The 23,331-nt window shown below is 38.2% G+C and overlaps 2 protein-coding genes across 9 annotated transcripts in view; one reads left to right on the top strand and one right to left on the bottom strand.

The window, feature by feature from the left end:
• Positions 1-1,102, top strand: part of plekhg7.S (pleckstrin homology and RhoGEF domain containing G7 S homeolog) — a 55,190-nt gene extending 54,088 nt beyond the window's left edge. For all 4 annotated transcript variants that reach the window (XM_018256020.2, XM_041588635.1, XM_018256019.2 and 1 more), the window contains exon 17: positions 801-1,102. In XM_018256020.2, coding sequence (XP_018111509.1) covers positions 801-908 — 108 coding nt within the window. In that variant the 3' untranslated portion in view covers positions 909-1,102. The remainder of the gene's footprint in view (positions 1-800) is intronic.
• An 11,411-nt stretch (positions 1,103-12,513) lies between these two features.
• eea1.S (early endosome antigen 1 S homeolog) overlaps positions 12,514-23,331 on the bottom strand; it is a 45,360-nt gene continuing 34,542 nt past the window's right edge. For all 5 annotated transcript variants that reach the window (XM_018256016.2, XM_018256015.2, XM_018256017.2 and 2 more), the window contains 9 exons: positions 22,843-23,037; positions 22,198-22,380; positions 21,248-21,433; positions 19,097-19,228; positions 18,190-18,375; positions 17,369-17,607; positions 15,714-15,834; positions 13,938-14,036; positions 12,514-13,607 (listed from right to left, as the gene is read on the bottom strand). In XM_018256016.2, coding sequence (XP_018111505.1) covers positions 13,485-13,607; positions 13,938-14,036; positions 15,714-15,834; positions 17,369-17,607; positions 18,190-18,375; positions 19,097-19,228; positions 21,248-21,433; positions 22,198-22,380; positions 22,843-23,037 — 1,464 coding nt within the window. In that variant the 3' untranslated portion in view covers positions 12,514-13,484. The remainder of the gene's footprint in view (positions 13,608-13,937; positions 14,037-15,713; positions 15,835-17,368; positions 17,608-18,189; positions 18,376-19,096; positions 19,229-21,247; positions 21,434-22,197; positions 22,381-22,842; positions 23,038-23,331) is intronic.

Below are 23,331 nucleotides of genomic sequence, written 5' to 3'. Positions count from 1 at the left end.
CTGGAATGACCCATTTTACTCCGATTTTCAGAGAGCAATGCTCTATAACCAACATGCACAACATTTGCTGCCTTCCTTCCATAAATAAGGGCCATAATTGACACCTGTTTTTTCACAGAATTAATGACCTCACTAATTGAACTCCCCACTGCTATTATTTGGAACAAGCTATTAATATTTTGAACACTGGTATTTTTGGAACAATCCTCAATGATTCAATTGCACAGAATCAGCAGCATGCATGTTATGACTGTTGCTCTTTTACTTTGCTCTACTACACCTACTAGTAAATTATTTGGCATGTAGAAATATAATTTCTACCAAAAACACAAATGAACATATTGCAGCCATAGTGACTAATTGTGATAAGATGATTTTCACGTCTTACAAGTTTGTTTGAGGTCAACATAGATCACAGGTCAGGATTAAAAGTAAAACAGAATAGATAAAAAAAAAAAAAACCATACCCAGTGGAAGATGGAGTGGCTGCAGTGTGTCAGTCTTGGAATCCATTAATGGCTGAAGATAGTGTTACCTGCTTTTAACCCCATGACTCGGGGAGGTTTGATTCCTGTGTCACACTGTCATATTAACCCTTGCAGCCTTGGACAAGTCACTGTCTTTGTGCCCCTTGAACACTAAACTTCCAGGCTTATGTAGTAACTGTGTGCAACCTAAACTATCTGCACTAGACCAGTCAAAGCCAACAATGCACTATTTTTTGTACATATTAGTGAGAGAAATGAGGAAATATATGTGATTGATATACAAAACAGTGCTTTTGCTATTTCTTTGCACAGAAAACGTGGATGTCGCAGATAGAAATGGCTGTATCTTGCTACACAGAAACCCACAGATCAAAACGACTTTCAACCTTGTGGCAAACATCGGAGTCAGCGGAAATCTAGATTTGCTCTTTCTGTGCCCTGCACTTTTGTTTAGGTGTCCCTTTTTTTATTATGTATTGTTTAGTGTACAGTATTTTGTATTTCTATCAGTGTTTCATAGAGTTGGAGTATAGTTTATATCGTTAGCATTTTTTGGGGTTAAAAAGAACCCTCCCTAGTGTTTTGTAGAAATAAAGACCCCAGTCTGCTCCAAACAAGCATTTGTACAGCACCAAAATATTTGATTGTGATTTAAGGTACCACCCCTCTTTAAATGTTCACATTGAATTTTATTTTTGATAATACTATGAGATAAAAGAATATAGGTAGGAATATGCGCAAGATATGGCTTGGATTATCTGCAGGTAGGGTTGCCACCTGGCCTGTATTTTACCGGCCTGGCCAGTAAAAATGAGGGTTGATCTCAGTGTTCTTGATAGGGAAAAAAGATAAAAATATGGAAAGGCCTGTATTTTTTTCCAGAAAAGGTGGCAACCCTATCTGCAGGAGAAAATGTAAATATTGAATGATGCCCATTCCTCAAGACACAACGATATTGTCCTGTCGCTGTGCACACAAGGGCCAGATGTCACCCTGAAAAATTCTCATGAGCACATTCCCCCATAAAAACAAAAAAAGATCTGATATAAGTCTAACTGAGAACTGCAACCCTGCTCTGCCTGTAGGTCTCTGCTCACTGGTGTAGCTTGTTGCAGGGCAGTCAGCTAAAGGTGGCCATACAAAGAGAGATCTGCTCGTTTGATAGTCACCAAATAAGCGGATCTCTCCCTAGGGCCCAACGATCAGATCAAAATGAAAGGTATGCGGGAGGTCAGATTGTGGTATGGCATCAACAAACAGATGAGGTCCACGATCCGACGGGATTTTTACCCCTGCCTGATCGACATCTGGCCGACTCTTGGTCAGATATCGATCGGGGAAGCCCGTTGGAGGGCCCCATACACAGGCCAATAAGCTACCGACTCGGACTGAATATCTGTGCTCCACATTTTTCTATGTTCAGTTTACATAAGCCAAACCCTTATTTTAATCCTGGTAAATCTGCTTTATCTGCAGTGCTATTTGCGTTGCTTATCTAGAGAGAAGTTTATCTGGTTTCAGCTGAAAAGGGCACAAAGTAGCCAATGGCAACTAGAGGAGGGGATTTAGTACATTTTCCATGTGACTGAGAAGCAGCACACGTGTATTTTCAGGCCGCTCCATCTGCGCAGTGATATGCCATTAAGGGTTGAATCAGCAGTTTCCTTATTGGGAAAGGAACCACTCCTGAAATTATTATTCCACATGCGGCTGGTGAAACTAGTATTCATAATAGTGAAAAGTGCATATGGAAAAGCAGAAATTACAGCATTTTCTCTTACCTGAGACCCTGGGCCAGTGCTTCTGTTAGCAGAAAACTGCACCGTACTTCTGTACAATCACCTGGGTGTGAGATTTTTCCACTTCTTGGATCTTGTCTGTGGTGTGGGTGCATATGCGTAGAACACCATGATGTAGAAAAAAAGATGGTGGTGTAGCGCTTCTATAGTAGTTTCCTGGGCCAGTTCATTTTCAGCAGAGATGAGTACAGACATTGGGTTACATTCTACCTTTCCTTCACTTTTAAGCACCACGGTGTATATTTCCATGCAATAGTTGGATGCGGCTTGTACCAAATTAGCACTCCCAGGATCCTCCATTACCACAGCATTACACCAGCCTTTAGGGTGTGTTTATTTACAGGAGGCCCCCTTTTAACGCACAAGAGAAAAACAATAATAAAACAAAAAAATGATGCCAGTAGATGTTAGAAATATCAGTGTTTATTCATTGTCATTTGTTTATACATATTAGAAAAAGATTTTATTTTCAACAAGCATTCTTCCATCTCACGTCTGGACAAATCCTCATTAGCTGATGCGCGACCACAAGGTAAGGCACAACTACACGACCACACGCCGCATACATAGCAATGAAAGGAAGGCTTGCTAATGAGAAGCTTGAAAAAAATCCTCATGCAAAAATCATAATGAAAAATCATCTTTTGTTCACATAGTGTGTAGAATCCAGTTACAGTGTAGTGCCATGTACCTGCAAAGTGCATTCAGCCAGAACCGCTTCACAGGCGCTTACATCATATGTGCAAATGCCTCTGGTTTCCAGGGAAACCTCTGCAGTTTTTTTCATATAGTCCTAAAAGGTAAAATCGATCTAAATTATAAGTACTGCCCATATCCCATTTCTTTTCTGTGTGTACATTAAACTATCGCAAAAATTAAAATTTAATATAACCTTCAGCATACTGAAATAAGAAATTTTCTAAATACAATTCATTAAATATTCTTTACTGTTTCTGAAATAATCACATTTATCTTTACTATCCCTCTCTCAGCATCTGTTTCTCTTCAATCTCTCTTTATGCAGCAGTTGGGTATCGGATGAATGATCCAATATATCTTATAGGGGGCTCCTTTTGCCTAGACGATGTATTAGAGCTCACACTATTAAAATCAGCAGACATCATGTCTCTCTACATGCAGGATTTGTGCAGTTATTTTGTTAGATTTTGTTTGTACTGGAATCAGTTATTTGAGTGAGCTCTAATACATCTGCTAGGAAAGGGAGCCCCCCTATAAGATATATTGGATCATTCATCTGACACCCAACTGCTGCATGAAGACAGAATAAAGAGAAACAGATGCTGAGAGAGGGATAGTGAACATACAGTAAATGTTATTTAAAAAATGAGGAAGAATATGTAGTTGATTGTATTTACAAAGTTTCTTATTTCAGTATGATGAAGCTTATATTACATTTTCATTTTCGCATTAACCAAACTATGCCCTTATAAAAATATAAAGAATATCCCCTACTTAGTTAATACAATATATTTTCTCCTTGAAAATCTGGCTTATTCCTCATTGATTCTACACTATCAACCCACTGACTGTAATGTGTGTTTCCCATGGTTAGGAGCAGCATTGTAGTGGGAATTGGCAAAAATAATGCTTCACGGTACTACAAACTTCAGCAGCACATGGCTGTTGTGTTCCACTCAGTAACATGGCCGTGCTGGAGACAAGGAATAGGTAGATGCTTTAAAATCTAGAAATATTTGCCAATACATGACGTTAACTGAAAACCACAGCTAAAAGGTACACTAAATTAAAATGCATAGCATCTGTATATCAGATGGGGAGGGTGACGTATTTTTTCCCCGAAAAGGTTAAAGAAATAGCATTTGCTGTTTAAAGGGAAGGCCCCATTCGTAGGCTTGGTTTGCTCACTATGTAGGCCACATGCTGCTGTAACGGAGCCTACAGACTGGACTCACATTAGACTCAATGGTGCGACTGCTATTGTACTAAGTTGTGCACTCACATCCAATGAACCAAAAACCACTTCTGTTTGAATCCACAATTTACTGTTTTTTTATAAGTTTACCACACTCTAAGGATGTAGGGTTCCCTTTAATTAAAGGTGAACTATTGCGAAAATGAAAATTCAATATATTCATTCCGGAGTTGGGTGTCAGCTATTCATTGACAGATCCAATATATGGGGGGCTTCATTTAGTCTAGAAGATGTATTAGAGGTCACTCTATTATCCCCAGACATCATGTCTCTCTACATGCAGAATGTGTGCAAAAAGCAGTTATTTTGTTAGATTTTGTTTGTACTGGAATCAGTTATTTGAATGAGCTCTAATACATCTGCTAGGAAAGGAAGCCCCCCTATAAGATATATTGGATCATTCATCTGACACCCAACTCCTGCATGAAGACAGAATGAAGAGAAACAGATGCTGGGAGAGGGATAGTGAAGATAAACTTGGTTATTTCAGAAATTTGAGAAACAATGTAGAATATTTAATTGATTGTATTTAGAAAGTTTCTTATTTCAGTATGCTGAAGCTTATATTAAAGTTTCATTTTTGCGATAGCTCCCCTTTAAAGTTATCAGCATTACACTGAGAGAAAGAAGCGCTGAATAGAAAGTACCCAGAAGAGTGGTCGGATAAGAGTTGTGGGTGCCAACATAGTTGGACTTCTGTCTTTTTCTGGTTACAGCTCAAGAACTGCTGGTAAAAGGCAATCTATGTTTTGAGCACTCGTGCCTTTGTACCAATCCTGTTCAGCAGAAAAGGAAGCTGCTCCTGGCCCTACAATACAAGGCTACAGTCGAGAATATTACTCAGAAGAGATTCATTGCTATTACAAAGGTCCCACTAAACCACTTAAAAGCAGCAGTGTTTTCAAATATCTTAAAAAAATCTATTGGCAATAAACTACTTCAGTGGCTTTCCTTCTCCTTTAACAAAGCAAAGACTGCTATTTAAATTCAAATAATAACAACCCAAAAATGGAAAAGGAGTTTCTTGATGTGTCCTTGTGCTTCTATCCAGGCTTTCCCTATATAACAAGAAGACACAATTAGCTCACTCAGCACTCTGTACAATGAGCTGTGATTCTGTACAACACTGAACATGAACATCTCCAGTCACATACAAGTATTTACAGAAACAAAACCAACTGCAGCCCATGAGGGCTCTCATACTTTGCAGAAGTTTAGAAAGAACGGTTCCTGACACTGAATAAACATTCTGTTAAAAAGCTACAACTTTTCCCAGAGCTCTCCAGAAAAAACCTATACGAGCAAACTCCAAATGTGGGAGCATTTCGGTAATGTACTCCTACTGTAAGTGACGTCTGTATCTAGATAGGTTCAGTATGCACAGGGGCACAAGTATCAGTGTTATCTAATACAACAATGATCCATACAGTAAGGTCCTGCAGTGGGTTGGGTACCTGCGGTTACCCGCAAAAACCTGTTGTACCCTGCAGGTTGAAGTTCCGGGTGCGGGTTGGCGGTTCTGTGGGTCAGGCTGCAGGTCTCAATAGTGATTTTTACTCCTTTTTTCTGATCACACCAACTTCTGATGATGTCACTTCCGGTTTACAATGACAGCACTTCCTGATTCTTGATGGTCAGCGGGTCCGGGTTGTGGATAGGTGCTTGCTGGTTGGGTAGCGGGTAAGAATGCAGGTTGCGGGTCCGGGTTGCAGGTGCAGGTTCCTAAAAAATGGACCCGCGCAGGATTCTACAGTTGGGCACTACCCTCATTGCTCTCTGTATACATGGCTTCTACCTTGTGATACTCTGCAGGGATCCAGCACTTTCCATGAAAGCAGCAATGCAGACAACTCTCAAAGTCATGTTATGAAAACACCACTCTATGATCACAAATCAGGGCCCTTAAGTATCAGTGGTAACACATTATAACTATACAAAGGAACATGACAGAGAGAATTCCTTGTTTAGCAGAAGATGGTAGAGGGAGAACAAAATAACACTGAACAAGTACATGGTTTTCCATCAATATTGCACTAATGTAGTTATGAGCCAATGGTTTGTAGTTGAGACATATACAGGTATGGGATCCGTTATCCAGAAAGCTCCAAATTATGGAAAGACCATCTCCCATAGACTCCATTTTATCCAAATAAACCAAGTTTTTAAAAATGATTTCCTTTTTCTCTGTAATAATAAAACAGTACCTCGTACTTGATCCCAGCTAAGATATAATTAATCCTTATTGGAGGCAAAATCAGCCTATTGGGTTTATTTGATGTTTACATGATTTTCTAGTAGACTTAAAGAACCAGTAACATCAATTTTTTTTTTTTTTAAAATTCGTTAGTATAGAACGAAAAAGAAAACCACAAAGACAAATTCAACTATTAAATTGCAACGTCTTTAAGAAATAACATAGCGAAACTCTGCTTGCACTCCTCTTCAGAAAAGGCGATGATCCATCATGCGGCACTCGATTCATCCTCCCTGGCTATTTCCTATAAGGAAGGCAGGGAGGAGCAATTGAGCACAGCACAATGGATCGTCTTTTCTGAAGAGGAGCGCAAACTGAGTTTCGGTAACTTTTTTCTTGATTTAAAAGTTTAATTTGTCTTTGTTTTTTTTTCATTCTATACCAACGAATTTAAAAAAAATAAAAAAATTGATGTTACTGGTCCTTTAAGATATGAAGATCCAAATAACAGAAAGATCCGGAAAGCACCAGGTCACAAAAATTCTGGATAACAGGTCCCATACCTGTACAAGATCTCTGGGGTTAATAATAGGTCGATATATTGATATACTGTAGAAACTGAAGGTGCTCTATAAGGGCCCAGGTGCAGCACTGCAGGCAGGAGTGAGCTTATTTGCTCCCAGGATCACTACTTATCACGTGTGCTGTACATTTTGTACACCCAAAGGGTTAACACTCATAACTCTGCTATGTTCTCTATTCACAATGAAGCCAATGAATCACTGAATGATGAATATGTTGCATCCCTGGCAACAGACTTTCCTTTCAAATGCAAATAATCCTGCGACGAAGATGATACTGTTTCCCAGTTGCGAGGAGCAGCAACCGCAATACGGAAGGTGAGGGTTTAGCTACCATTTTGCTTAACCCTGTGTTCACAGTACAAAAAAAAACCTCACCCCTGATAACTCTTTAAAGCAGCAGCACAACATTCAGCAGGCAAAAGAATCGGGGTCCCCTAAAAGGGGCCACACACAGATTAAGCCCTCGGTATATATTCTTCCAGCTCAAAAACACTTTAGACAAATAAAAATAACAAAAAAAAAGATTTTAACTGTTTGTCCTGAATTCCCTAAGCTTAATCATGTCAGTTTATGTTCAGGACATGAATCTAAGAGCGGCAGAAGGTTATCTTGGCAAGGCCAGACGTGGGTTTACACAGTGTTTTGCATATGTTGTACAGCATTCAAATTTGACAAGTAGTCTCTAAAGACTGGGATTTGGAGGTAGACGAGTTTCATGATAAACCACACGGACTATGCAGATATTTTGCTGTTTGCACTGACAAAAATAAATGTTTATAACCAAGTCCTGCTGAATAGAATCCGCACAGGCTTTATGTTAGGTCTAAGGAAAGGGCAGATGGCAGTTACATGAGAATAAAGTACAATATGGTGAGAATGTCAGTCTGAAGGCCTGTACACAGTTGACATCAGCTTCAATATTAGTGGATCACTCAAAGGGAAAATAACCCTGTTCTACAGTTACCTCTGATCTAGAATTTAAAGGGGAATCCCACACACACAATTTCAAGCAACTTTGCAATATCATCAATTAAAAAATATGCAGACTTTTCATGATTTGTAATGTACAGTTCCCTAAGCCTATCCCCCTGTTCTCCTGCTGATCTCTCTGACTACTTTGCTGAGCTGGCTGACTACTGTTACTTTGTATCAAAAGCCATGTGTCCTCAGCCTGCATCCTCCAAACCCCACAATTCCCTGCACATGTGATTTCAATGAGGAACAGAACATCACAGTGCAATGCAAGTGACATAAAGTGGTTCTAGATCTTCTGCTTCCCTGCCAGGTAAGAAAACCATCAATTAAACAGCAATCCAATGTAATGCATGCCCCCCCCCCCCCCCCGCTATGACTGGTTGGTCCAGCCTAAAGACCAGGAACATTAAGAAGAATGTCTACTGGAAGCAGAGCTTAAAGTTCATTCAAGGTGAAATTTGAGCATGTATTTGCTACAGTAAATAATATAGGAACTATGTCTAAATGGCAGTTACAAGAATCTTGTAACATGTTTTAAACACTATTATGAGTTAAACAATAAATAAACTTTTAAAATAAGTGAACGTAAAAGTAATTTATTTTTTTTTATTTCAAGATATTAAAGGGGAACTATCACGAAAATAAAAATTGAATATAAACTTCATCATACTGAAATAAGAAATGTTCTAAATACAATCATCCCTCTCGCATCTGTTTCTCTTCATTCTGTCTTCAAGCAGGAGTTGAGTGTCAGATATTCATTGACAGTTAGATCCAATATAACTTATAGGTGGGCTTCCTTTCCTAGCAGATGAAATAGAACTCACTCTAATAACTGATTCCAGTACAAACAAAATGTAACAAAATAACTGCCTTTTGCACAAATCCTGCATGTAGAGAGACATGATGTCTGGTGATTTCAATAGAGTGAGCTCTAATACATCTTCTAGGCAAAAGGAGCCCCCTATAAGATATATTGGATGTAACCGTCAATGATTATCTGACACCCAACTCCTGCATAAAGACTGAATAGAAACAGATGCTGAGAGAGGAATAGTGAAGATAAACTTGATTATTTCGGAAATTGTGCAAGAGTATTTAATAAGTTTCTTATTTTAGTATTATGAAGCTTATATGAAAAAAAGATTTTCTCAATAGTTCCCTATAAGGGATGCATGTACTGTTAATAAGAATGAATTGTGTTACAACATCACCACCTGCTGGCCAGTTTCCAAACATGATGTAGTTGAGGAAGTTATCAGGAGAAAAGAAAGAGGGCTGGTCCGATTCTATTCTGGTTAGAAACCACAGATAAGCTTTCTCATATATTTCCTAACCAGAAGAGCATCAGACCAGGCCTCTTTCTTTTCTCCTGACAACTTCCTTGCCATGGTTGGAAACTATTGGCAGGTGGCACTGTTGTTAAAGGGGTTGTTCACCTTCGAAACAACTTTTAGTATGATATAGAGAGTGATATTCTGAGACAATTTGCAATCGGTTTTCATTTTTTATTATTTGTGGTTTTTGAGTTATTTAGCTTTCTATTAAAGGAATTGTTCAGTGTAAAAATAAAAACTGGGTAAATAGATAGGCTGTACAAAATAAAAAGTGTTTCTAATATAGTTAGTTAGGCAAAAATGTAATGTATAAAGGCTGGAGTGATTTGATGTATAACATGTCAGTCTGAACCCAACTTCCTGCTTTTCAGCTCTCTTGGTTTACACTGACTGGTTGCCCTGGTTACCAGGCAGTAACCAATCAGAGACTCGAGGGGGGGCCACATGGGTCATTTCTGTTGCTTTTGAATCTGAGCTGAATGCTGAGGATCAATTACAAACTCACTGAACAGAAATGTACCATGTGGCCCCCCTTCAAGTCGCTGACTAACTCAGAGTTATAGAGCTGAAAAGCAGGAAGTTGGATTCTGGCTGTTTAATGAGACATCTGTTCACTCCAGCCTTTATACATTACATTTTTGCCAAACTAACTATATTAGAAACATTTTTTATTTTGCACAGCCTATCTATTTACACAGTTTTTATTTTCACACTGAACTGTTCCTTTAAGCAGCTCTCCCGTTTGCATTTTAAGCAATCTGGTAACTAGGGTCCCATTTCCCCTAGCAACCATGCATTGATTTAAATAAGAGACTGGAATATGAATAGGAGAGGGCCTGAATAGAAGGATCAGTAATAAAAAGTAACAATAACAATACATTTGTAGCCTTACAGAGTATTTGTTTTATAGACACCCATTTGAAAGCTGCAAAGAGTCAGAAGAAAAAAAGCAAATAACTATAAAAAATAAATATTGAAAACCAATTGAAAAGTTGCTTAGAACTGGCCGTTCTATGACATAATAAAAGTTACCTTAAAGGTGAACCACCCCTTTAACAACATTTTGTCATGTTAACAATACATGTATCACTTAATATCTTGGAACGAAAAAAAAAATAATAAATGTGAATTGCAAAAATACCTAGAATAGCACTCTCATCAATTTAACATTCACTTATTTAAAGGTGTACTTGTACTTTAAGGATGGCCTTGATCACATTTTTGGCCTTGAACAGGAAAGGAAACACTTAATGTCACTTCCCGTGACCTGCTAATAATAAAGGATATTTTCCTGTACAGTATAAATGCTGGAAGTAGAAAATAATAAATGTTTTGCCATAAATCTGCAGCAGTTTGCCATTTAGATTAGTTAAAACTACAAGAAGACCTGAAAACATTTATACAGCCTCCATAGAGAGATTAGGAGGCTGCATCTTCTGCCCATGAGATAAAAGCAAGTTGCTTTTGGGGCTATAAATATGCCACGCAACCTCTGTTCTGTCCCCAGCCTCATATCATGCAACTATACAGATTCTCAGTGGATATTAATATTAGTATTTAACCCATGGATCTTAGGGATGATGCCTTTTGGTTTCATTTTCTGATGACAGTCAGTTGTCCAAGATCCTGTAGAGTCTCCCTAAACATTCAGTGCAATAATATTATCGTGAAATAAGGAGTACTTCTATCAAAACCATTCAAGCTATAGAAATGTAGGCCTCTTTCGAATTCTTAGTGCAATGTTCCAAATAACCACCTCAACCTTCATTTCTTGGTTCAGAAAATTTCCCAGCAACACCAAACTCTCCAAAACTAGCAGGGACCCTCTTACCCACAGTTTGATTTTTAAATTGATATTTAAGTAGGTGCAACTACCTGCCTTCAAAAAGAACTCAGTAGGAATCAGAGCCAACACTTTTCAGTCCTGCAAACCAGGCAAAATACAAGACTCCAGCCACAGACACCCTGCCCTGTTTCAGATGTGCAGCAGGTTTGGGGCATTCGCTATAACAGGCCTCTCTTCTGATCAGAACCAGTTGTATTGTTCTGCAGATGATAGATTTCTATACATTGCAGTCACACTAAATAACTCAGGATTAAGACAACATTCCAAAACAACTAACAAAATACGCACAGCATTGAACGCTCCAACTTGAAGCTACTAAAGTGGTTTAGTCTTTTGCATGTGCCAATATGTAGGCTAACCACTAATATCTACAATTATAAGTTAAGATCAAGGGGGGGGGAAATGGGAGGCCTATATGAACACCAAACAGTAGTTTTAAAAGGAAGAACAACGTGTTCAGACAGAGTTTTGCTGACCCAGTAAAATATTGGCGTTACAATACTGCCATTCAGTTTTAAAGGCAAAGGAAAGGTTAAAACTAAGTAAAGAAAGGTCTATATAAATACACTAGTAAACCCTCAAAGTAATGCTGCTCTGAGTCCTACATTTCAACACTACAATTCATTCCTTCTATTGAGTACACATGGGCTTCTGTATCAGACTTCCTGTTTTCATCTTAAACCTCCAGGGCTAGGACTTGCTCAGTTTGCTCCTCTCTCTCCCTCCCTTTCCAGCCCCCACCCTCCTCCCCTCCCTGCTGTAATCTGAGCCCAGAGCTATGAGTAAGCAGGGAGAGACCCAGGCAGGAAGTGATGTCACACCAAGCTAAAATGGCAGCTGCTATCCTAAACAAAGAGAGTTTCTAGAGCTGTTTACTGTTTATTTATTCTGCAGAATAAATATAGTGTTATAGCTTGCACTATTGTGGCTAATCTATTGGCAATAAACTGTTTCGGTATCTTTCCTTCTCCTTTAACATAATAAAGTAACATTCCACTAGCTTTTGAGTTGGATCCCTCAATATATGCTCTACTGCCTATATAAAGTGACAAAGATTTTTACAGTAATGTGTGAATATCAATTTGTAAAAGGTTTTTGGCACTAATTAAATAAGTTATAATTAACACCTTACCCCCCCCCCCCCCATATTCTTGCAGCTTACTATTTTGGTCGGCATCTTTACAGTCATGGCTAAGGCACCACTGAGGCTCGCTTGGGAGCAGGGTAAAGACACAATAAGTTGGGAAACCAATATAACTGGTGCCATGGACAATTGAGAATTTGCCTGTCCCCAAGGATGTCTAGGTGCTAAAGAAGACAACTGGGGGTCTCTGTGTCACATAAATAGGCATAGAAGATAGTTTTATTCCTATATCTACCAGCAATGGTGGTACACGCTTGAAGGATAGTTTCACTTACTGTTGCTGGTACATTTGGCACATACAGCTGCAATTTCCATTTTGTGCCTCCATTTTATTGTTCCCAAGTATTTCAAAAGTAAAAATTCAAAATCCATACAAATGTACAGTGCAGATGGGCAGGGACACAAAGTCTTCTCTCGCTCCTGTGTGCTGCTTTATGAGAAATCTAAGCAATAATTCAATAGGGTTTGGCTTCCAGGAAGGTGCAGCAGTGGAGGTATAGGCTTTGGACACACAGGGAGTTTAGTGGACAAAATCTCAATTCTGGATACAGGTATTCTCCCTGTGTGACATAAGCCATAAAGAAAAAGACAACCAAAACATAAATGCATGACACACTGGACATATAAAAGGAACAATACTATAAGCAGTGACAAGTCACTCTATGCAGTTTGAGGGGACAGAAGTTATTTTTGTGCTGCCAAGGCTTGGCTCACTATCACGTCTTATTTGTACTCCTTTATGTCCTTCCTACCAAACAGGTAAATTATAAAACAAGATGATTATTCCCACCGAATTACCACCAAATATTAGTAAACTATTGGACTGATTTCCTGGTTTACTATGAAATTATGTATAAAAAAATATGCAGTTGCCTCTCTGTTTACAGGCAACTATTTACAGGCAGCCAAACCAAACAGAAACTAAAAACACATTTAAAATCTGGACTGAAAGCTAAAGGCAGGATAAAGACCATCACGTGGCCTTGTGTTCTCATGAAAAATACAATTATCTGACATTGTATCAATAAAATATGTCCAAAGGTATACTGTGGTGCCAAACGTTACAATCTTCATCCAAAGAAATAAGTACTTTGAGTGCTTTATGAAGTGCATTAACAAAAATACTATGTGTAAATTGCAGGTATCTATTGAGCAGGTGTCTCCTATCCTTGCAAGTCACCGAAACATGTATCACACACACGCACAGGTTTTTTGGAGGAAGGAGTTAAGGCATTCTTTGAAGAACATTCCGCACAGAAGATATTTCCACATTGTCTACAATGGTGCTGCAAATGAAAAAACACAACAGGATTGGATAGACTGCAACTCAATGTGACATTTACAGTATATGCTACAAGGACAGATACAAGCACGCAGAATATCCATAGAAATATATGTTGCCTGTAATTTTAGTGTCAGCAATACAGATTCTAAATTACTGGCATTGAAAGTGTTAATTTAAACTATGTTTGGATGAATTTGCCTTTTCTCTGTAATAAAGACAATATGCACTTACTATTGATATACAAGGCAAATAATAACCCTCTGTTGATGGTAAGAGGTGTAGCTGGTGCAGATGAAGAGAACCTATTTGAAATATAGAAGATTTCACATACCCTTCTTATTGTCACAGAAAATCCTTTGCCGCAGGACATGCAGTTCTGCACGTCATTATCCTCTGTCCACTTCCTATTGAGTGCTTGGCTGTGCTTAATCTGTATATGGATAAAATGAAATACAGAGTATATACTCCAGTCCATACCATTATGCATTGAATCCCTGTTGTATATACTAGTGCAAGGAAACTGATGTTGATGATGAAGCTGACTGTGATCTATCACATGAATGATAGCTAGGACGTCAGTCATCAGACATCTTGAGAGAACACCTTCCCATCTGCCATTTGCTGGTCTTCTAAATCGACTTTTCCCCCTCTGTAATGCACTAATCAAATTATGAAGCAAATCTGTGCCTTTCTGGAGGAGTCAGTAGACTGTATTCTATTTACAGAATCTGATATAAAATAGTCACACTCATAGGTCTTACATTAGTAGAAAAAATTAATTTAATCATTGGCCCAAGCTGACGTTCTCTATGAGATACAGCCAAAACGTCAGCTTGGGCCAATAAATACAATAAATAAGTGATTGTTTTCTAACGTAAGACCTGTGAGTGCGACAATTTTATATCAGATGTTGATTGGAGTTTTACTTCCTTGTTTTGTGACAAAAAGTCACACGATTTCCCTCCCATAATTTGCATATGCGAATTAGGATTCGCATATGCAAGCAATTCAGCAATAATAGGTCTGGTTAAAACAGGCAATTCCACTTATTAAAAATGGAGTCCACATACTTTTGGATATGTAGTATGTATATAAATATGTATGGGCAGCACTCCCAGGATTTAAAGAATTGACAAAAAAATTGTAAATGCACAAAATGAAAGGTTTATTTTCAGTGGAAAAAATCCAGATAAAGGTTTCTATGTTAGACTGAAATGTAGAGTTTTTGTGCATTTACATTTTTTGTTTGGCAAATCATTTGAGTCCTGTCCTTTGTCCTGTGTATTTTATGTATAGCACCCAGGTTTTGTTCCTGCATATGGTGTGCACCCTTTGGACTATATAACCCAAAAGAGGTGCCTTTATTCAAACGCAAAAAAGATCTTTCACAACTATTAGTTGAGGTCTGACAAAGTCAGAGCAACAAAAAAATTTTTTTTACAGGACAGGAAAAAGAAACCCCACCAATAGTTATGATTCTAAGGTTGACAGTAAAATTCTAATAGGTGATGCACCCTACTTATTTAACACCAATAATTCATAAGAAATTATACTAAAAAAATAAATTTTAAAGTGACAGTGCCGTTATTACCACATTAACTTTTCCTGAGAAAAGTTAAAGTTAATGTGGTAATAACGGCACTGGCACTTTAAAATTTCTTTTTTTAGTATAATTTCTTATGAATTATTGGTGTTAAATAAGTAGGGTGCATCACCTATTAGAATTTTACTGTCAACCTTAGAATCAACACCCTTTGGACTATGATATATTAGTGATGCACCAAATCCACTATTTTGAATCTGAATTTAAATATGTAAATCAGGGTTGCCCAAATTGAAACATGTAAATTAGGGCAAGGAAGGGTTAAAGAGAACATTACGTGGTCAAAGGGAAAAGGAAGATCACAATGATGTAACTGAAACATTGGAACTTTTTTTTTTTTTCGTTTATTGAAATCAGTTATTCTTCCTGAACCTGCTGAGTATGATACGTTTTGTATCTATCTATCTATCTATCTATCTGGACATAGGTTTGTTGTAAAACAACGGCGAATATTTTTCTGATTTAATACAGCAGAGCCTAAGTAGCAGTAACTGGAAAGGATACCTGTAGTGATTGGTTTTCCCTGCCAAGTTCCTCCATTGCATATGAAGTTTCGTCCACTTTTTTCCGCAGTTCAAATATTTTGGCTTGGAGCTTTTCAATTTCACCCTCACTTTTTAGACACCTAGGATAAAAAAAAAAAAAAAAAAAAAGAACATTGCAACATGAAATGATTTAGGGTAGAAGGAGAAAGTGTGTTATCAAAAGAAACCCATAGCTACAATAATGTTACGATTATCACAGTTCCATTCAAGATTTTCTGAAATTTATCTTATGGTGCTTGATGTTCTGCAATTAATCTGCAAGTTACGGTGGCCATACACTATAAGATTGCCAAAGGTTGCCAAAATACTGGATCTTTCCCCCCGATATTCCATTTACCAGTAAGGATTGCAGAAAAAAACACTCAGGAAAGGCCTTTGACTACCTAAAGAATTTTTGCTGCCTGTAATGTGATGTTTTAGAAAACATCCTGGAAAAAGATGTCTTCATGATATATTACAAATGCACAAGTAAGAGAAACAAAGAGCTTTACATGAACAAATCTTATGTGGTACCACCATGTGTCAAAATGTAAACAGTACTATAAACTGTACTCAGTGCTGTTATTCCTCCCTGTACTTTATTACATTTCGGGTGGTGTATGGCCAAGGTGGATCCTACTCAATTAAAGGCTCTTAAAGTGATACTGACACGTTCCTATAAAAATAGGAACATAGTCGGTATCAGTGAAAAGAAGCTGCACGCAAACTATAAGCAGCTAAAAGCTCCCAAAAGCCGCCCCCAGCCCGGCGAACCCCACTTCTTAGCAAAATTTATTTACAAGTGCAAAAGCATTAGATGTTCTTTAAATAGTTAAAGGGATTCTGATGTGATTTTTATGATGTATTTTTTATTTCTAAATTACACTGTTTACACTGCAAATAATTGACTCTACAATATAAAATTTCATTCTTGAACCAGCAAGTGTATTTTTTTTAGTTGTAATATTGGTGTGTAGGCAGCCATTTCAGGTCATTTTGCCTGGTCATGTGCTTTCAGAAAGAGCCAGCACTTTAGGATGGAACTGCTTTCTTACAGGCTTTTGTTTCTCCTACACAATGGAACTGAATGTGTCGCAGTGGGACCTGAATTTTACTATTGAGTGCTGTTTTTAGATCTACCAGGCAGCCATTATCTTGTGTTAGGGAGCTGCTATCTGGTTACCTTCCTTTTGTTCTGTTTTTAGGCTGCTGGGAAGGGGTGGGGAGGGAAGGGGTGATATCACTCCAACTTGCAGTACAGCAGTAAAAAGTGAATGAAGTTTATCAGAGCACAAAGGTCACATGATTGGGAGCAGCTGGGAAACTAACAATATCAGGCCCCATGTCAGATTCCAAAATTAAATATAAAAAAAACAGTTTTTTTGAGAAACAGATTTCAGTGCCAGATTCTGCTGGAGCAGCACTATTAACATAAACATTTTTTCCCATGACGGTATTCCTTTAAACAGGTCCCTTAACATCACAGCAGCCATTGGGGTTATTAGGCCTGCCTGTTTTCTAGGTCAAATCAGAGAGCTGCTGAAATGCTAAACTTGAGAGCTGACTTGTTTTGAACAGATTGATATGCACACAACATTAGATTAGAATGGCACCTGCTGATATGCCCAAACCAACCTTTCTAACAAAGCACGTCGGTCATCCTGATTGTTCTGGACTGTTGCTTCTAATACTGCATTTTCTCCCCGAAGGTCATCTGTTTGCTTCTCCAGCTCACCAACCCTGCGCTGGCTGCTCTGCCATTCTTTCTTTAATGTTGCCAGGTTTTCATTTAAAGCTGTAATCTGCATGTTTAGCTTTGACTCATTTTCCTCATGTTTCTTCTTTTGCTCTTCTTTTTCTTTTGCTTCTGCAGACTTAGAAGGTCAATAAACAAGGTGATCATTAGTTTAAAGAAGCACAGCATAGGATAAAGAACATGGGAAGCATACTGAGTAAAATAAACATTTATAGTATTAGAATACCATATTTATACCCTAAAGATAACAATAATCTATCTTATAAGTGAACCAGTACAGTATAGTTCCACTGAACCGGCAAAGAATGCCTACCAATTATGTTCTGTCTAGTACAGACAGAATTGTGGCTTCAAATATCGGATTGGTTGCTATGGGTCCCTAGATCAGGCTAAATGGCAAACTCTCCAAATGCTTTATTCTTGTCTTCCTTCAAATGGCAAATATGCTAAAAGCTCAGCTGAAACCATGACTTTCACATGCTATCCCCTATGTTTGCATGTGTAACCAAATGATACCTATACAGGCACTGGTACTACATGGGAATGTGTATTGAGAGGTTTCATGTGCTTGATACTTTCCAGCCAGTGAAAACAACTGAGAATGGAAGTTTGTCTGTTACAGGTGAGGCACCATTTGTGTTTTCTCAGTTCCAGATGTTTTTGTCAGTCAAATACAAGCCCAGTAGCTTTCCTCTCTTACCAGTTTCTCTCTCATCTCCGTGCTATGTTTCTTCCATTCATCTTGCTTTTTTTTGCAGTCCTCCTTCAGAGCCTGCTGGTTATTCTTTTCCTGCTGAAGAACTGAATCTGAGCTATCAAGTTTGGCCTGTAACTCCAGTTTCTGCTGGATTAGTATTTGTTTGGCATCCTCAAAACTGTTGGTTTTCTGTTGGCAATGAAAAACAATGAACTGTAAATATTCAGTGTATAAGCAGAACCAATTCTGGAGAGCTGCACTGGAATTTCAGAAAGCTGTGCATGAGATGTCTAATGTATTTTGTTAAGCACTTACTACTTTCTTTGCCAAACTTCTATTTTTTACTGTATTATCATGACTACATTCTTCTGGACACTAGACTTTCTAGAGCCAACACTGGAAAGCATTGTTCAAGTATAATCATTATTACCATTCAGTTAATGGAGCATGATAAATCGTCCTTTATGTAGATGTTAAGGCTAGTGTCTGAAGTTAGGATGCTACACAGGAGGAGAATCTGTTGCCTAGCTTCTCCCTCTCTCTTCTGCAGAGCGGAGGCAATGCTTTCGGGTGCAGAAAGAGCAGGAGAAGAGGGGCAGCGGATTATCGGCCCTAACCTTACTACAGTATCGTTATTAGCTAAAGATCCAATCAGGCTACTACACTTGAACAAATTAACATTTTGAACTCAAGTGTGCATGCTCCTGGTCATCAGGAGTTGGTAATAGCAGTCACTGCAACTCTGCATTTCCAAGACTGGTTCAGGGGAGAGATGCCATACTATGGGATTTCTTTGCTGTGGGGAGAGGGGGGGGACCCCTGTATAAACTGAATTTGATATCTTTTAAAGATTTCCACTTTGCAGCAGCTAAATGGGATGAAAGATTTTGTTCTTATTTTAAATTTTTACCTTTTGGCATTCATCTTTGATACTTTTCAGTTCTTCTCTTGTGTTGCTTAATTCTCCCTCAAGCTTCTCCTTTAAGGAGTTTAGATTAGTTACTTTCAGTTTTTCATCACTTATTTCTTTCTCAACGAAGACCTAAAAAGACAAATGATAGCAAACATATATAAAAACAATCCAAGTAAACAAAACTTAAACTCACCTACACATCATGTGGCTTGTGACTAGCCCCTTGCTGAAAGTCCTGTAGAAATTCTGTAGGATGCACATATGTTAACATCACTCAATCCCTGAATGCTAATGTTTTGTCGTGCCACGACCCTATCTCTTAAGGAGATAAATCATTGTGTATAATGCGGAGGCATCACAGATTGGTAGGATCTGAGCCTAATCAGCTACAGCAAGCAGGATTTACTCCAATTTACTTACTGGATTATACTAACAAAATGAAAGAACAAAATTGAGTGAGAGCTATTGCTGCATGAAGACGGTTAATTAGTACTTTTACCAACATCTGCCTGGAAATTTGACAAATAGTGGTCATATGCGGAGGATTGTGAGAATGGTTACAGAAATTCCAAAGATCGCCTCCAAAGACCTGCAAAAACATCTTGCTGTATGGCAGGGTGATGAGAAAGAAGCCCTTTCTGCACTCACGCTACAAACAGTGTTGCTTGTATGCAAAAGCTCATCTAGACAAGCCACAGTCATTTTGGAACACAGTGCTTTGGACTGATGAGACAAAAAATGAGTTATTTGGTCATAACATAAAGCGCTGTGCATGGCGGAAGAAGAACACCAAATTCCAAGAAAAACACCTGCTACCTACTGTCAAATTTGGTGGAGGTTCCATCATGCTGTGGGGCTGTGTGACTAGTTCAGGGACAGGGGCCCTTCTTAAAGTCGAAGGTCGGATGAATTCAACCCAATATCAACAAATTCTTCAGGATAATGTTCAAGCATCAGTCACAAAGTTGAAGTTACGCAGGGGTTGGATATTCCAACAAAACAATGACCCTTAACACACTTGGAAATCTACAAAGACATTTATGCAGAGGGAGAAGTACAATATTCTGGAATGGCCGTCACAGTCCCCCGACTTGAATATCATCGAAAATCTATGGGATGATTTGAAGCAGGCTGTCCATCTTCGGCAGCCATCAAATTTAACTGAACTGGAGAGATTTTGTATGGACGTATGGTCAAAAATACTGCCATCCAGGCTATAGGAGGCATAAAGGGGGATCAATAAAGTATTAATGTAGTGTCTCTGTTGGGGTGTCCAAATTTATGCACCTGTCTAATTTTATGATGCATATTTTCTGTTAATCCAATAAACTTTATGTCACTGCTGAAATGCTACTGTTTCCATAAGGCATGTTATATATTAAAAGGAAGTTGCTACTTTAAAAGCTCAGCCAATGATAAACTAATTTCAAAGAATTAAGAGGGGTTCATATGACTGTAGTATTGGGATTAAAGTATTGTGTTTGAAGCACTCAGAATAGAAGGTTTTCGGTACAAGTGAACTGAGCAGATTGTGTGGAAATACAAATAGCATTATAATTATTCCCCAAAGGCTACAAAAGATGATGAATTTCGACCATAGATCCCCTTAAACCTGCCAATAAATAAAGATAACAAAAATAAAAATAAGGCTTGTGCTTTCCTCTGCCATACACTTGTGCAACACTGAAGGGACTCGGTAGGAACCAGGGACTGTAATGGACTTTTGTGTCTTATGCAATATATTATCTTTCACTTCACTAGGATTAAGGGTAATGTAGTTTCCAAATGCGAACCTTTTTGACAATGTAATTAAAGGAGAACTAAAAACATCTAAACTCCAGCCCCCCTCAACAGGCCTCCCTTGCTGTTAACTCTATGCACAGTTTATTCTATTTAAACCTGCTCCTATTTGTAAATGGGTAATACACATGCAGAGATGTGCAGCAGAGTTCACTGGTGCCACTCTGGATGAAGGATGAGTAGGAAAGAGGAAGAAACAGGGAAATTTGAGTGAGAGTAGTCATAGAATGTCATCCTAGACTCATGATCACAGTGCACATGTATAAAAATCAAGCTTAATGAGAATTGCTGAAAACATTTCTGAGTAGAAAGCTGACTAATAGTGGAATAGTAGAACAAGGAATATACCTTCTGCTCCTTCAGTTCCTGCAGTGTTTTCTCCCGCTCCTTTAGTAAATGTTTATTTTTAGCTATATTCTGCTCCAGGTTCCCTCTAACAGAGGTTAGTTCTTGAATAAGCTTCTTGTGACCATTGATTTCATTCCGGTTTGTTTTTAGCTCTTCTTGTGCAAGAACAAACTTTTCCTCTGTACTCTGGTAACAAACAAACACCTTCATTATTTCCAGCACCGATATTTCATAAATCACTTGTGTTTTTATTTAAAAAGAATAATGAATAGTTTGAAAAGAAAAGCTAAAGATTGCCAATTCCTGCAATGTACAAAACATCATCTCTTCTGCTGCCAGCACAATCATGCATGTGATTTTTGTTTGCCCCAATGTAAGCTCTATAGTGCTTTATATTCTATGCAGTTCGCAGTTTTGTTCTAGCCCTTAAAGACAGAGTTTGCCAAATTTAACCTTTGACAACAAAGAACTACAGAAATCAAATTGTAACCCCCATATGTTACTAATAATAATAAAAAGAATGCAGACACAGTACAGGAGAACAACGCCTAAAAAAGAATATGTTTAGAAATGCTGTATTTTAACCTGCACATTTAAATTCCCAATGTGGAAAATTAACATAATGATAAAAAAGATGCATAATTTCCTGTGGCCTGCCATCAGCAAACTTGTCTGGCCTCCTGCCTCAGCCACGGACTATATCGGATCAACTTTACTATATGAATAAGTCAGCAGTGGAGAAAGTCAAGATAAAGGAACACCTGTTTGGGCAGTGTATCTGTGTAATGTCCAAATCATTTTTACAATTCTTTTCACAGAAAGTCAGTTTCTGAGCATGTGAAAAAACTAAGGTCAATTAATACGCTCTTCAGCAACAGATATGAAGACATATTTTGGTCACATTACACAAAATTCAAACAAAAGATAAAACAATGAGTGATAAATCCTACTTTAAGATCCTGCCGTATTGCAGATACTTCTGACTCTTTCCCATACATATCTGACTGAAGGTTATTAAGCTTCTCCTGAAGGATATCATGGGCTTTCTGCAGATCAGACACTTTTCCTTTCTCAATTTCCAGTTCACTGCATAACACTGTCACTTGCTGCTGTAATTTTCCTTCTTGTTCTGCCTGTAAAGCACAAATGCAAAAGGTGTGTTTGTTAAGGTTGTGCAAAAGGAACTAAACTCAAATCGTGGCAAAAATACATTTATATGCAACTTCCCAATATGTTTTATATAGTGAATAAAGTACCCCTTATTGTAAAATATTAGGATATATATAGGTCACCAAGGAGTTCCATGATCTCCAATCAAGACTCCAGATCCCACAATGCCTTGAAGGTTGTGTGATTAACAGACTTGTAAAAAAAAAAATCATGGTAAGGCATTGTGGGCACTGAGTCTTAAGCTAGCCATACACGGGCCGTTAAAAGCCCATTTGTGGGGCCCTCCAACAGGTTTCCCCGATCAATATCTGGCCTAATGTCATTATTAATAATGCTAACATGGGCATTAACACAAGGCACAGACAGATAAACACTTATGATCTGTAACTAGACACCAGGGAAGAGTCCTGCATTTCTGCATTTACCTTTTGTGCTAACTGGGTGGTCAGGGCTTCAACCTCAGATTTATGTTTCACTTTTTCCTGATCTGAAGTTTCCTGCATTTTTTTCAGTTGTGTCTGGAGTTCCTGCTCCACTTTCTCCTTCTCTTTGATAGCACTGTGCAGCTTTGCAACATAACCACGGGCTTTTTCCAACTCTGCTTTTGTCTGGGTGGATTCCTTTTCGAAGGAAAAAATTAAAACATGTTTACCTGCATTTTTATAAACTTGGGAATAGCTAAGAATGAAATACGCTACACATATTCAATAACAGGGAAAATAAACAAAAGAAGAAACCAGATACCTTGATAAAGAACACATGCAGACAAATTATTTCATAGTTTACTGTAGTGCTTGTCTGCCTGCCTACTGGATCTAAGACAGTGGCTATGGGCCCATACATAAGAGACATTTAGGGTGAAATCTGGAGTGACAGCATTTTTGATGTTCTTTAAATCATAGAAGGATAGACAA

The sequence above is a fragment of the Xenopus laevis genome, chromosome 3S, assembly GCF_017654675.1.
Source record: "Xenopus laevis strain J_2021 chromosome 3S, Xenopus_laevis_v10.1, whole genome shotgun sequence".
Classification (NCBI taxonomy): Eukaryota; Metazoa; Chordata; class Amphibia; order Anura; family Pipidae; genus Xenopus; species Xenopus laevis.
The sequence above is the reverse complement of the archived record's forward strand: the minus strand, read 5'-3'. Positions and strand labels throughout refer to the sequence as shown.